At 36.5% G+C, this 13,974-nt stretch overlaps 3 protein-coding genes across 14 annotated transcripts; all 3 read right to left on the bottom strand.

Annotated features, from left to right (window-relative positions):
• Positions 1-503: 503 nt before the first annotated feature.
• LOC110755349 (small ribosomal subunit protein uS19m) lies at positions 504-2,979 on the bottom strand. 12 transcript variants are annotated; one of them, XM_088247935.1, is made up of 6 exons: positions 2,780-2,912; positions 2,378-2,639; positions 1,917-1,954; positions 1,400-1,479; positions 1,218-1,294; positions 504-1,011 (listed from the first exon to the last, which is right to left on the bottom strand). In XM_088247935.1, exons 4-6 carry the CDS (start codon positions 1,469-1,471, stop codon positions 717-719), a joined length of 444 nt encoding a protein of 147 aa, XP_088104061.1. In that variant the 5' UTR covers positions 1,472-1,479; positions 1,917-1,954; positions 2,378-2,639; positions 2,780-2,912; the 3' UTR covers positions 504-716. The 12 variants fall into 12 exon arrangements, with proteins under 12 accessions (XP_088104061.1, XP_088104058.1, XP_088104059.1 ...); XM_088247932.1 differs by having other exon boundaries at positions 1,400-1,522; XM_088247933.1 differs by having other exon boundaries at positions 1,917-1,979.
• Positions 2,980-3,281: 302 nt separating this feature from the next.
• On the bottom strand, positions 3,282-4,224 carry LOC148296814 (uncharacterized). Its single transcript, XM_088248636.1, has one exon. It carries the CDS (start codon positions 4,206-4,208, stop codon positions 3,282-3,284), a length of 927 nt encoding a protein of 308 aa, XP_088104762.1. The 5' UTR covers positions 4,209-4,224.
• A 2,728-nt stretch (positions 4,225-6,952) lies between these two features.
• On the bottom strand, positions 6,953-12,242 carry LOC110755496 (dnaJ protein homolog 2). Its single transcript, XM_021956717.2, has 8 exons — positions 12,082-12,242; positions 10,230-10,406; positions 9,248-9,401; positions 8,984-9,122; positions 8,363-8,496; positions 8,133-8,275; positions 7,658-7,856; positions 6,953-7,582 (listed from the first exon to the last, which is right to left on the bottom strand). Exons 2-8 carry the CDS (start codon positions 10,377-10,379, stop codon positions 7,254-7,256), a joined length of 1,248 nt encoding a protein of 415 aa, XP_021812409.1. The 5' UTR covers positions 10,380-10,406; positions 12,082-12,242; the 3' UTR covers positions 6,953-7,253.
• Between the last annotated feature and the right edge of the window lie 1,732 nt (positions 12,243-13,974).

Consider the following 13,974-nt stretch of genomic DNA (forward strand, 5'->3'; position numbering starts at 1 on the left):
TTTTCTTCTATTTTTTTTCATTTAGATTTTCAAAATTACACGAATAGCCTTACTAAATATTTTGTATTTCTTCCAGGAATAATTACGAGAAGGTACAATATGAGCGCAGAAGGGCTTTTTGTATTTTTGCAGAAAATAAGATATGGCATCTTAATTTTCCTTACTTTTTAAAAAGAACTTTTTTTTTTTTTTTTTTGGGTTTTGGCTTCACCACATTTACAAATTACGAAGTAAATTATTTTTGTTTAGAGAAATTAAAATCAGATGGAGGATCTCAACCGGAAAAAGAGTACCAAAATATTTCTTCCAACCTAGCTAACCTAGCTCACATGGAAAAGCTGGTTCCAGCATTGGATTTCTTCCAACAAAGTAGGGAGAAAAGGGTATTCATAACTTATTTGAAATCAAATAGCTTCGTTTGGACAAACTACATCTCTGTCAATGCAAATAACAAACCAACCACAACTTGTGCTTACCAAAAGTATTAGCATGCAAGCATCCACTGAGAGAAAATTTCAACAATGAATTAAACCACACTAAGGATCAAAACCTAACACAACCACCCACAGGAAATGTCCAACCAAATCACTCATGTGTTAAGATAGAATCAGATATGTTAAGAATTTCAATATAAACCTGACATTACAAGATCAAAAAAGTCGGAACATGAGATGTGATTCAGATTCTTTGAATGACATATGCATGCTCTTAGAGCTTTACTTTTTGCCTGCTTTTTTTCCTGGTTTTGCTGGTCTTGCTGGTCCAGTAGTTTTAGCATGAACTCTACGTTTCCGTGTCATTGCAAATTCTCCAAATTTATGTCCAACCTTTTCTTCAGTGATCTTGCAACGAAAATGAATTTTTCCATTATAAATACGAACCGTAGAACCCACGAATTCTGGCAAAATTGTAGATCTCCGCGACCAAATTTTCTTATTCATAAGAAGATCTTTGTTGTTCTTCATTTTCATCAAGAATGCATCCACAAAAGCACCGTCGTAAAAATGAGACCTACTCAAAAGACAAACACAACCCAAAACCCAAATACCATAAGAACAGAGGAAGAGAAAAAAAAAACCAGTAAAAAAAATATAAAAGCATATACACAAACACAAAAATGGTGTGGTGACAACATAGTAGCCAAAAAGAAATAAAACATAAACCATGGTGACAAAATATTCATGGAAAAAAAGAGTAACACCGTAAAAGATACATACTCTTGCTTGGCCTGGGTACTGTAACCTGCTTTGTCCTGTTTACCCAATCCCACAGCCACTGCCTTTCCGGGGTTCAGCTAAACCAAATGAACCAACCCAACCAACACCAACACAGCATCACACACTATCAGATCCATGTATCAAATGCATAAACAAATATGTATATATCAAGGTAATGCTACCTTGGTGGAGGACTCGGAAAAGAGTTTGCCAACTAGCCCATAGTTAAAGGTTGAAATTAGACGCTTTGCCATCTTTGTCCCTGTTCCCAGACTCTTAGAATTAGAATGGGTTGGGTTTTATCTCTGATATGAGTTACAAAATATGAAAATGAATCAGAAAATAACATAATAACTTTCTTTTCATAAGAATGAGAAGAAGTAGAGTAGCACATAAGAAAAGAGCACACAAGAACACCCATTCCTGATTCCTCCACAAATAACTCTCAGCCTTCATCTAATTTCACCAATTTGTACAAATCAATAAAGTGTGGAATTCAATTACTTTAGTTAGCCTATGATGCACTTATCAATATCCAGTCAAAGAAGGCACAACTACTTAAACAACCCTACAAACCTGGATTACATGTCAAAAATAAAATTTATACAGAAGGCATGATGCTTGAACAGAAAGGGAGAATAGTTGATACAATATAGTCAAAGAATTAAATCCTACAAAGGCAACTGGACAGTGGACAACCTTATAAAGAAAATCCAGGCACTTCCAACAAGTTCCCTCTGTCAAACCCAGAAACAGAACAACCTGAATCAAATAGCCACAAGTAAAATACACAAAAGAATATTGGAAATGATTACAACTGTTACGCATTTTCTCTGCTACCAAATGAAAATTTTAAAAAAAAGTGACAAATTTCCAACAGCAAAAACCCACATGCCTTGAAAATCAAAAGAAACCTTTGAAACACCTAAAACCCACATGAGCATTCATACAAAAGCCAGATAAATAACACAGGCAGATATGAATCTAATACAAATAAAAGGGGAAAAGATAATTTATTTCAGATAAGTGAAGTCGCTAAGCTTCAGAGAAACAAACTGAGCTACATGGCTACATGCACGCATCACGCATATCCACATATGGACAACTATGTATGAATATATGTATATATTTTCAGGTTAGGTTTTTGGAATTAGGGTTACCTGGGAAGGGAAAGGAAATGGAGAGTGAAGTTGCGCTGCCTGTGAAAATCGGAAATGGACGGAGGGAAGGACTGAATCCCCAAAACCTTTTCGTCATATAATATTTTTCTAGTACTGCTTGTTATTTAATCCAACTTTGTAGTATTTGCAAAACAGGTCAACTATTCTCAATAATTCCCACAGGGAACCACATAATTCAAACTGCACCATAATTTATGACAATTCCAGATTCTATGTTATCTGCACTGCAGCTCCCTACCCCCTAAAACCCAAATGGAAAAATGCCATGCCAATACGTGATAAAACCAACAGCAACAACAGTGATAGTTAAAACCCTAGAAATTAAAGAGAAAGAGGGAAGATTGAAATTGAAAAGAAATAAACATAATATGCGCCTCTTACCTGAGTCTTGTGGCTCAGTGTGCTTCAATTGATCCAACAAGAAAAAACTGTAAGCAGAATGGAAGAAAAGGAGAGGTGTGGGCTTTGTGAAGAGATGGCGTAAAGAAGCAACGTGATGTGAGGGAAGGAGACGACGCACCAAGAGAAGAGAGCCTGAAAATAGATAGGGGTATTTTCGGAATTTTGTAAAATTCATCAATGCAAGAAACCAAGTTGTGGTTTAGGCAGAAAGACAATAAATTTCATATTTCATTGGATTAGAGCGTCTACAATCATGCTCTATATTTTTCAGTTAAAATATAGCTAAAAACATACAAAAGTTATTTTAGGAGCTCTCTATAAAATTTGAACTCCAATCATACTCCAATCAAAAGTCAAAAATACTATCATTATTTTTTAATTCAATACAATTGCTCAATCTCAATAGAAAAAATAATATAAAAATAGTTAATACTAATTAAAAATTAAAAATATACATAAAACAAAACGAAGCAGCATTAAATTATAGGGCGCCCACGAGACAATTCAAGATGAATTTGAGGAATTTAAATTTGGCATCCATATCTGCCCGGAGTGTTGATCCGGATTGAGCAGTGGTTGTGATCTGTTTTTGTAGCTCCCAGAATTCTTTGAGATTGGTTTGAAGTTGAAGATGCACATCTTTTTCCTTATTTCTGATAGTTTTGAGGTCTGCTTGCAGTTTGGCAATCTGAGCCTCTACCTCTTGAGCTTGGTTTCTCAGACCTTGCAATTCTAAGTTGTGAGCAGCACACTGAGATCTGCTTTTCTCTAGATGTTCAAAAGAGGTACGCATTGTCTCCCACTGATCTGCAGCTTGTTTGAATTCTTGAGCTGAGACAAGACCAGAATGATAAACAGATCGAGGAATGAGACGCTCTTTAGCCAAGGCTTGCAAATGGTATATCAATTGCCCCACTATTTGATGACCATCTTCGACAGAAAAATCTTTACTTTGCCATTGCTTGATACGTGAGATGGCTTTCTGGGCTCTTGAACTTGGTCTTGGTGGCACGTTGAAGCCAGAGTTGAGGTCTCTGCAGTTGTAAATAGGAGTGATCAAGGAATTAGACACTTTACTCTTGCAGACAAGACACTCCTCCTTTTGAGAGCTGTAACTGTAGAAACAAGGCCTGCAATACAAATGCCCACAAGTAGTCACAACTGGCTCTCTTGCCATTTTCATGCACATGTTGCACTCAAAGTATGATGCAGATCTTGGTGGGGACAATGGCTCTGTAAAATAGGACTCATAATCATCATCATCATCTTGATCTTGATGAAGGGTTGTACATGAATTATTTGACGGCTTTGTTTTCATGAAAAGTTGATCAAATTGGTCAAGGAGTGAGGAAACGCCACCATCATCATCCTCCTCCTCCTCCTCCTCATAATAATAATCATCATCCATATTTTCGTACAAATCGGATTTTGGTTTGGTGACGAGGAAAAACTCAAGGGGGGATATGGAAGGCATTATCAGTGACTCGATTAGTGTTCTAATTTCTTTGTTGGAAGCCACGAATATGGAAGCAAAACAAAGCGAAAACAAGAGAAATAAGACTGGGTTTTTATTCTAAAGAGACCTGTGCATATATAGGGGAGAGACTTCAGAATCTAAAGCAAATACGATTAGAAATAGGATTTGGATTTGGATTTGGATTAGGATTAGGATTAGGATTAGTACTAGGACTAGGACTAGGTTTAGGACTAGGACTAGGACTAGGACTAGGTTTAGGACTAGGACTAGGATTTCTTGGTTTACAAGCCTCCAAATCCGACTGACAAGTGACAGCTTTTTTTTTTTTTTTTTTTTTTTTAAAGAAGAAAAATAGAAACCCATATATAGTAGGATTTTCTTGGTTCATAAGTTCCCAAATCCAACTTGATGTGTTTCTTTAAATAAAACTTTATTTACGCAATATTGTTATTTATCCATAAATTTGAGTTGGGCCAAAGGTGGAATAGTTTAAAAAATAATTAGTATTAGTGTAGTACCCAAAAATAAAATAAAAAAACAAAAACACTCCTAGTTAGCGTGTAACCAATATTCGTACAATTAGGACTGGAAAGAAGAATTAACACAAAATATAGAAGTTGTATTATCATATTTTAGCAGTTTTGGAGGCATTGTTGTAAATAAGCCTATATTATACAGGCGATATTGATTGAAGAGCAGAAGATATAGTTAATACACGTTGAGGTTTTCTCATATCGAGTTCAAGGTGTGTCTTGTTAATTAAGGCCTAATATTTTTGGGTCCAATCCTAATCTTGTCTAACAAACAAGGCCTTAATGTTTGTAGTATTATTCATTGTGTTTTTTTATTGTGCTAAACACGACATGGTTCTTATTTCATATTTCCTGCCCGATTGTCTTAGACCCAATATTGATACTTTCTGGCCCAAATCCATGTTTTTAAAAATAGAATTTTCGCTTAGATATATATATATATTTTTTATTTTAAAAAAAAAAAAAAAAATTATTGTGTAACAAGCATGTAACCTCAGCAGCCAAGATTTTGTGTTTGATTCCTATTTTTATCTGTAATATAAATACAATATCAACCAAGGCATTCGTGTAGCTAATATAATGATCATACCTTAGTCAATCTGAAGGATAATGATATTGTCTGTAATAGAAATATAACATCAACTCAAGCATTCGTTGAAACATTTTGGGTACCACTAGGAGGAAAAGAAACTTCAGAATGTTTGTAACTGTAAGGAACACAGAATAAGTAAAAAAAACCAAGAGGAAAAATAATAATACTAGGAGAAAAAAAAAACCCGAGTATCTCCGGGCGGCTATACTATTTTTTATAAAATTACCCGAGTAAGGCCGCGCGGCTATACTATTTAGAAAAAATACCAGAGAGTATAGCCGCGCGGCTATACAATTTTTTAAAAACAAATTAAAAATCCACGTATAGCCGCCCGGCTATATTATTTTTTAAAAACATTAAAAAATCAAAGTACAGACGTGCGGCTATAATATTACGGTTTATAAAAAAAACCCGCCTAGTGGTATAGCCGCGCGGCTATACTAGTTTTTAAAGTAAAAGAAGCACGAGTATAGCCGAGAGTATAGCCGCACGGCCATACGATTTGTTTTTTTTAAAATCCGCCATATAACCACGCAGCTATATTATTTTGAAAAAGATTAACTGTCAATTTACCTCCTGTACGCTACTTTCAATTTGTACCCTCAACTTTTAAATTGGAAAATTGAGTACATGAACTAATTTTTATTGCCAAGTCCCCACTAATGTCTACAATATATCATCCAATAGTGTGTCAAATCATTAAAAATTATATTTTTATTGCCAAGTCAACAATATATCATCCAATAGTGTGTCAAATCATTAAAAATTATATATTTTTAAATTTTTTTAAAACAAAAACAAAAACGAAAAAGAAAAAGAAAAAGAAAAAAACCTAAAAAAACCCACAACCCACAGTCCCTTCCCTCTCCTCCCTTTCTTTTATTCCACCCACACACCCCCACGAACCCAGAACCCAGAACCCAGAACCCAGCGCGCAACCACCCATTTTCTTCTCCCTCATTTCCCATGGCCACCATTGCAAGCCACCCTCCACCCCAGACCCATCCCCCCCGACAGACCTTCCTCCCCTGCCTCATCCTCAGAGACCATCTCCATCTTGACCAACCAACCAGGATTTGATATCCCAATTTCCAATTTCCAGTTTCCAATTCTCAATAGAATAGACAAACTAACAAACGCCAGTGCCATTGGAGTGACTGATTTCTGTGGGAAAGAAACGACGTCAGACTGAAGGCAGCCGGTGGTGAAATGAAGTTGTTGACCGGAGAAGGCGGTGGTGGTGGTGGGGGTGAAGTTAGATTCACACAACAAAGAGCTGTTGGCACTTATCAAAGTGGCGGAGCCTGATGACAATGTCATCATGTCATCGCCATTCACGTCCTTGGGGAACACCTCCACACCCCCTCGTCTCTTCCCTCTCTCTCTCACTCTAACACTTTCTGCACCAAATCCATGTTTTTTAAAATAGAATTTTCGCTTTGATATATATATATATATTTAAAATTTATTGTGTAACAAGCATGTAATATAAATACAACATCAACCCAGGCATTGGTGTAGCTAATATAATGATCATACCTTAGTCAATCTGAAGGCTAATGATATTGTCTGTAATAGAAATATAACATCAACTCAAGCATTCGTTAAAACATTTTGGGTACCACTAGGAGGAAAAAAAACCAATTATAACTTGAATCGATTCTAACAACACAACTCAACTCAATCAAACTTTAGAATGTTTCTAATTATAAGGAACACTGAATAAGTAAAAAATATCATGAGGAAAAAAAAAATACTAGGAGCCTATAAAGCATCTTAAACCACAAAATCAGCAGCATAAGCAAAACCATAGTTGCCCTGTAAGATAAGACTGACGAAAAACAGACTGCCTCACTGCTGGGCACATTGCACCCGTGGCATTGGCTCATCGTCGTCATCATCTTCATCATATGCCTCCCGATACTGCTGTCTTGGCTTACGTCTCATCTCATCCTCAATGTTGACATCATGCATGGTGGTTTCTTCACACTCATCCAGCTCCATGTCAGTCAAATGCTTGCTTGGCTTAGGGGATAGTACTGTCCGTAAATTTCGGGATTGATCAGGAGAAAGAATCCCAGAATCTGGAAACTCTACATTGAAATGGATGAAAAGGTTGCCCTTCATGAATGGCCTCTGGTAATGTGGCATGCCCTCGTCATTTATTGCTTTTGATTGACCTGCATTCGAAAAAATTAGATGATCCCTGAATGACAAAATTCAAGCCATGCATATAATAAGGCAAGGGAAATTACCAGGCTTGATGACTTCCCCAGGATTTGATTTGACTAGAAGCCGCCTGCCATCAAGATGGGTCAACACAAACTGAAACCCACAAAGGGCCTCAGTCAAATTGAGAGTGTGCTCTACGTAAAGATCATCAAGCTTTCGCTTGAACTTGGCATGCTCCTTGAGTTGCAATACGAAAACAATGTCTCCTGTAATTGTATCTGTCTGCAAACAATATATAACAAATTAATATACAAAAATTTCACTCAAGAAATATATTATAGAAACATTAGAAATTTAAGGCAGGAAATTAAACTGGTCAAAGACATAATGCTGTTTTCAAGACAAAGCTTTATAGGAAGACTGAAATTGAATGACAAGAAAGAAACTAAACTGGTCAAAGACATAATGCTGCCACCTCTTTCAATGAAGATGACAGAATGCTCAAACCACAAGGAGCAGGATGAATTTAGAACTTTGGATATGAAAAATCTAACTTACAGCTTCATCAGCCTGTCCCTCAAACACAATTTTCTGGCCATTCTCCATCCCTTTCTCCACATGCACATCCTTAACCTTCTTTTCCTGAGTAACCTTGTTCCCTTTGCACGGTGGGCACTTATCTCTCTCACTGATGACCTCACCTGTGACATTGACAGATGTCTTTTAAGGACAAAAACAAAACATAAAGCTAGAGTGAGACAAACAAAACATGCCCTTCAGTTAAATACCAGAGCCTTGGCATTCGGGGCAGACATGTTGCATCTGTTGAATCATGCCCAATCCAATCGACCGTGTTGTAATCTTCATTCCAGTACCCTGGCATCCATAACATCTCCCTGATGTTCCACTCTTTGAGCCTTTCCTGAAAATTAAGGGAAGTAGGTTAAACACCCTAGTCATGCCAAACTCCATAAAGAACTAGCTTATTCCCGTAAAAGCAGTATCTGTTCTTGTTGATAAGTCAACTTTGCATATCTAACTGATAAGACACAGCCAAGGTACCTTACTTATCCTATAAATTGTTGGCAACTATTGTCCAGTGAATGCCATTTTTTCGGTTATGCACTTGTTCTGTGTATGCTAGCATCCTGTGTGCAATTGGGACCAGAGATTGCACAAGATGTAACAAATGTGAGACCATCATATTCTTAAACATAAGAACAGCTGGAAGTTGAGGGTACTGAGTTTAACACGTAAGGTTCCCCAAGAAAAATGCTTGTTGAGGGTAGCAATCAGATTAAACAAAAAACAGTAAAGAACATCACATGACTGTAATTAAGCCACAAAATATTCAGAGAGAGAGAGAGAGTTTCTTTGTTAAATACAGGTAAACAGAGTGGCAGGCATACCCTTTACATTTCAGACACAAAATATTCCTAGAGAGAGAGAGTTTCTTTGTTGTGCCATTATACAAGTCCTCCAAAGAAACCCTTAAGGTATGCACCACATCTTCACCTTGCTTCTGCCTTCTTACATGTGAACGATAGCCTGCAAAATCAGAACATCCACAACACAATAATCATAAAATAACATATTCACAGGATAATAAGAAAAATAAAAAAAATACCAAAGATAAAAGGTCAATGAGTAGAAATCATCGAGCTAGCACTCACGGGGATTCAGAAATGCTTCAAATAAATCAAATGGATTATGTGAGGTACTACCACCTCCCGCTCCCTCTTTAAGACCATCTTCACCATATTGGTCATAGATTTCTCTCTTTTCTGGATCACTGAGAACTTCATAGGCTTGAGCTAATTCCTTGAACTGATTCACGATCAAGCGGAATAAGGTAAAACTGAGGAGAAATAATTACACTAAAAAAAAAAAGCACAAAACCAAAACTGACGCCAATATCTGTTACGAAGCATAAGAAGTAATATTTCTGAAGTAGCTGATCACTAAAACCCCTTGACTTGAAAGTTACATGTTCAAATCATAGACTGCAAAACTGATGGAATAGAAGATTGAGAGTCAATAGATTGGCCACCAGAGCATCTCCCGTAAAGACATAATAAGTTGCCAACAAACCAGTTCTTGAGATGGAAAATGTAACTATCAATTTGAACACACAGACAAATTTTCCATAAATTTATCCCACAGGTCAAGACAAAAATGTTTTAGTTGTATAAAGGTATTCCCAAATCAAAGACAAGAAAATTTTAATTTGTCAAGGATTCATCGCAACAAAAAAAGAAAAAACCAATCACAACAATTCTTTCATTCCATACATTAATAAATAATTTAAAAAGATTGTGGATAACAATTGCTCAATAACAAAAAAAAAATGTAATGAAGGATACCCTTTTCTTTGAAAACAACAAAGAAAATCAGGTGAAGCTTTGAGAAAATGTTGTATAATTTTGACGGATTTCAAGATACCACATCCATTATGAACAAATCAACATGTCAAGCCTTATGTCACCTGACACCAAGCCCATGAAGGTGGGCTAGGCCACATATTTGTGCCAAACATGGGATCCTTAATAGGGCACTTTTAGTTCCACACAACAGCATCCAATAGTGCCTCCACATGGCAATATGTCACATGCATATATGACACAAAACAAAGAAAGAGGGAGTGTTTTGGCCTACCTTCTCAGGATCTCCACCTTTGTCTGGATGATTCTTAATAGCAGCTTTCTTATATGCCTTCTTGAGCTCGTCTGCATTTGCATTTTTTGAAACACCAAGAACCCCATAATACTTAGTGTTATCACTCTTCCTTGAAGCATGGCCAAACATGATTGTAGCACTTCAATACTGCTGCTACTGCATCAGGAGAAAATTTGAAAATTAAACTCCACAAATATATAATGGTGAACTCCAAATTGGGAACTATATTATGTACAGGAATTCAGAATAAGTAACTGAAGATGGTTCCAACTAGTCGTAAAACCCAAAGATATAGACAGCCACACAAGCATACCATTAGATGTGCAAGGAAATGGCCACATGTATACAAGATGTGAAAGAATACAAGTGCAACATATAAATGCATTGCACAGAGAAGCTTGTACTCCAACACAAGTCAGTACTGATTGCAGGCAGTCCACAACTCAGCAAGAGTACAGGCACCCCATTGCCTAGTCAATACCAAAGTTACATTTACCCCTAGCTCCCAATGGTTATCATAATAAGTTTTGGAACTCCAGACACCAACATCACCAAGCTCAGCCACTCACACGATCTCAAAGTCGGCTCTACCAAAGCACATAATGAAGCAGTTAAAACGTATGATGTGCATCCAACTCCATGATGCACACAATCTACTTACCATATAAGAAAAATGCACCCCCTTTCTATGTCCAGTTCTGCCACTTGAAGATAATGAAAAAACAACAGACATGTAAAATGTGTTTGGCTGAGTAATATCAGAAACGGCAATTTGAAAACGCGGATACAACTCTAAATATAAATTTCGAAAACGATAGAAGGACTTTTTCACTCTCTCTCTCTCTCTCTCTCTCTCTCTCTCTCTCTCTCTCTCTCTCTCTCTCTCCCTGTAGCCTTGTTCTTTCTTCATCTTTGGCAATATTGTTGTAGATTTTCCCAAGCATCACTCCAAACTCAATATTCCAGCAAAGGGGTCTCATTCCATCTCTGCAACACTATTCTTTCAGCTCAGCCCAAAGCATAACTCCATCCACTTTGCTGTCAAAGTGCTCCACAGGAAAACATGCAAAGCCCCTTTGAATTCAGACCAGAAAAAAAGGTCACTTGTTAATCTGAAACTGTGTACTTCACCATTCTAAGCTGTGGGTTGAATTTACTGCAACTCCCTTGTTGCTCTTACATCAAAATGGAGTTTTTGTTTACAATGAGATTCCTTTTTCCTATCTTAATTAGCAAAGACCTGATTTTTCAATAAAGGTTCATTAGGTGTCACCTAATCCCATTCCCACGAGTTGAGATAACTTAACAAAAGTAGACACATGCATCTTGATTTTCATTTATTTTCTTTTTCTTTACTGTGATGAATTTTCCTTACATGCTTACATGCTTTCATTATTTTAGTGTTTAAGAAACTGTTTTCGAATTTTGGTACCAATCGTATTCTCGAATCTTAAAAATACAAAATTCAATTTCTTGTTTTCGTTTTGCAAAACATTTTTCGAAAATAGTTTTGTACAACTTTACCAGACGGACCCTAAAAACTGCTAATAAAGGACCCAATAGCCAATAATCGAAAAGCAACAGATCAAGCATAAATCTTATACCAAAAATGGATTTTGAAGTAGACCCAATAAATCTCGAAACTTTGATACCTCTCGCATACAATTGATCATGTTGCACAAGAACTACAAAATTACCACAAAATTACAACTATATATGAATCTATAAAGTCAAAAACAACTATAAAGAACTCGGCATCACAGATCAAAGAGCAATGAGAAATGAAAAAAAAAATATAGAAAATAGGTAGAGCGCGACACAGTGATATTACCTTTTGCTAGGTCTGTAGAGAGAGAAAGTTTCAGTCTTCGAGAAGTAGAGAAAGAGAAGAGAGACTCGATTCCCTCAGGTCTCTTCTTCTACCCACAAAGCGCTAGCTATCCTATCGTCGTCAACGACTATAATAAGTAAAGAGGAAATTGCTATTTCCAGAGCTGAAGCTTTCGTGCGTGTAGCCAAAATGTGCCTGGAAATAGCCTTTCAATCGAGAAAGGGCAAAGGCGCCGGAAGCATTTCAAAGTTACCTGCAGGTGATGTGGTTGTTTTTTTTTTCTGGTAGCCGATTGGCCCACGTCAGTGGACCCAAGTGACTATGAATTTCCATGGGTTGGAAAATACTAATTATTTCTTTTTACTTTACTGATGTCGTATGTTTTTTGTGGGGCCCACTTTTTTTTTCTTTTTCTGCGGTATGTCGCAGATCACAGCCGTTCGTTTTGATGATCTGACGGCAGATATGATATCTCTTGAGTCCGTGTGAGTCGGGTGTTTGTGTGAAAGGACCCGCCTGTTGCCGCTCTGTCGCGACGTGTTTGACGGCTCAAAAGCGGCTACGACGTCGTTGTGGTTGCTTTTTAATTTCTGGGCCATTGGCGCCTTTTGGGTCTTCCTTAATGCTTAAGCTTTGGGCCTTCACTCACGGATCAAAGCCGCAGCAAGATTTTATTGGTGCGTCTCAAACTAGGACAGACGTTGAAGTTTTGTTTTGTCTATCTATACTCTGTCAAATAGTATAGGAAGTATTTGATAGAAATATTTTATTCATCAAGAATGTTCAAAGATTGGCATGTTCCTTTCATTACATCTCCTTACTCATGTCCCGCAAGAAGTTAATTTTGAAGTAAATATTCTGGCGTGTCGGAACTGTTGAAGAATATGAGTCATACATCGAAAATTTGACAAAGTAAAGTACAACATGTAATAAATTGTTCTATCACTAATAATATCGAGACCTCTTGTGCAAAACTCTACAACTGTTGAATATGCAAATGGTTAAGTAGGGGACAATATTAATGTTGGTAATAATGGGTCGTGGGTCTGTCCCTCTGAAATTTTCCAACTCACTAAGAACATGTTTTGTATGTTTTGTGTGAGCCGCATTCATGCTCATCAAATCTGAAACATTCTTTATTCAAGCGGAGACAACTTATCTAGTGAAGGAGAAAAAAAAAAATGCTTGGATTTGCCCATTAATTGCTATGCATTAAGACATTTCTGCTTCTTTAATGACTCGTACTCTGTTTTGGCAAGACGTGTGACATGTTAGGCAGCAAGTTAAGCTCAATACGTTATTACCAAACATGAGAGGCTCAATTCACTAATAAAGTATATCATTTGCCAGGAGAGTTCACGAAATATATTTGTTGGCTGATCTCCCAATATAGAAAAACTTCATAATGAATGATGTCCTTATCCAAGGCAATGAAACTAGGGATTCTATAATTGGCAAGGTTTCAGATATTTAAAACTCATCATTAGAATTCAAATATATCTTTAAAAGGTAGGGACTTTATGAATTATTCAAGGTTTTTTTTCATTAAGATGAATATATGAAACTAATTTAACATATATAAGAAGTAATTTTTTTTAGAATAATTATAAAAAGAAAAGAAAATGAACAAATTTTATTATATAACTTTTTGCACGTATTATCGAATCATAACGAAACTTATAGTACAACTAAATATTTCCCTAATATCAATAACGACCAAGAAAGAGAATAACGGTCATCAAAATTGGATTAAGAGAATATACTATTTTTCCATGACGAAACAAGTTTCATTATTTCGTGGCGAAAAGATTCACAACATACATTTACTATTATGTTTTTCGATACGTAAGCATTAGGTCAATCACAAATAGTTTTTCATTATATAACAATGGA

Source organism: Prunus avium, chromosome 2 (assembly GCF_965620075.1).
Source record: "Prunus avium chromosome 2, drPruAviu1.hap1.1, whole genome shotgun sequence".
NCBI lineage: Eukaryota > Viridiplantae > Streptophyta > Magnoliopsida > Rosales > Rosaceae > Prunus > Prunus avium.

Coding starts and splice junctions, on each gene's coding strand:
- LOC110755496 (XM_021956717.2), bottom strand. CDS start 10,379: ATGTTTGGCCATGCTTCAAGGAAGAGTGATAACACTAAGTATTATGGG. Junction 9,402..10,229: donor AAGGTGGAGATCCTGAGAAG/GTAGGCCAAAAC, acceptor ATCGTGAATCAG/TTCAAGGAATTAGCTCAAGC. Junction 7,857..8,132: donor AGGGACAGGCTGATGAAGCT/GTAAGTTAGATT, acceptor TATTGTTTGCAG/ACAGATACAATTACAGGAGA.
- LOC148296814 (XM_088248636.1), bottom strand. CDS start 4,208: ATGGATGATGATTATTATTATGAGGAGGAGGAGGAGGAGGATGATGAT.
- LOC110755349 (XM_088247928.1), bottom strand. CDS start 2,975: ATGAATTTTACAAAATTCCGAAAATACCCCTATCTATTTTCAGGCTCT. Junction 1,295..1,399: donor TTTCCGAGTCCTCCACCAAG/GTAGCATTACCT, acceptor CATTTGGTTTAG/CTGAACCCCGGAAAGGCAGT. Junction 1,012..1,217: donor AGTACCCAGGCCAAGCAAGA/GTATGTATCTTT, acceptor TCTTTTGAGTAG/GTCTCATTTTTACGACGGTG.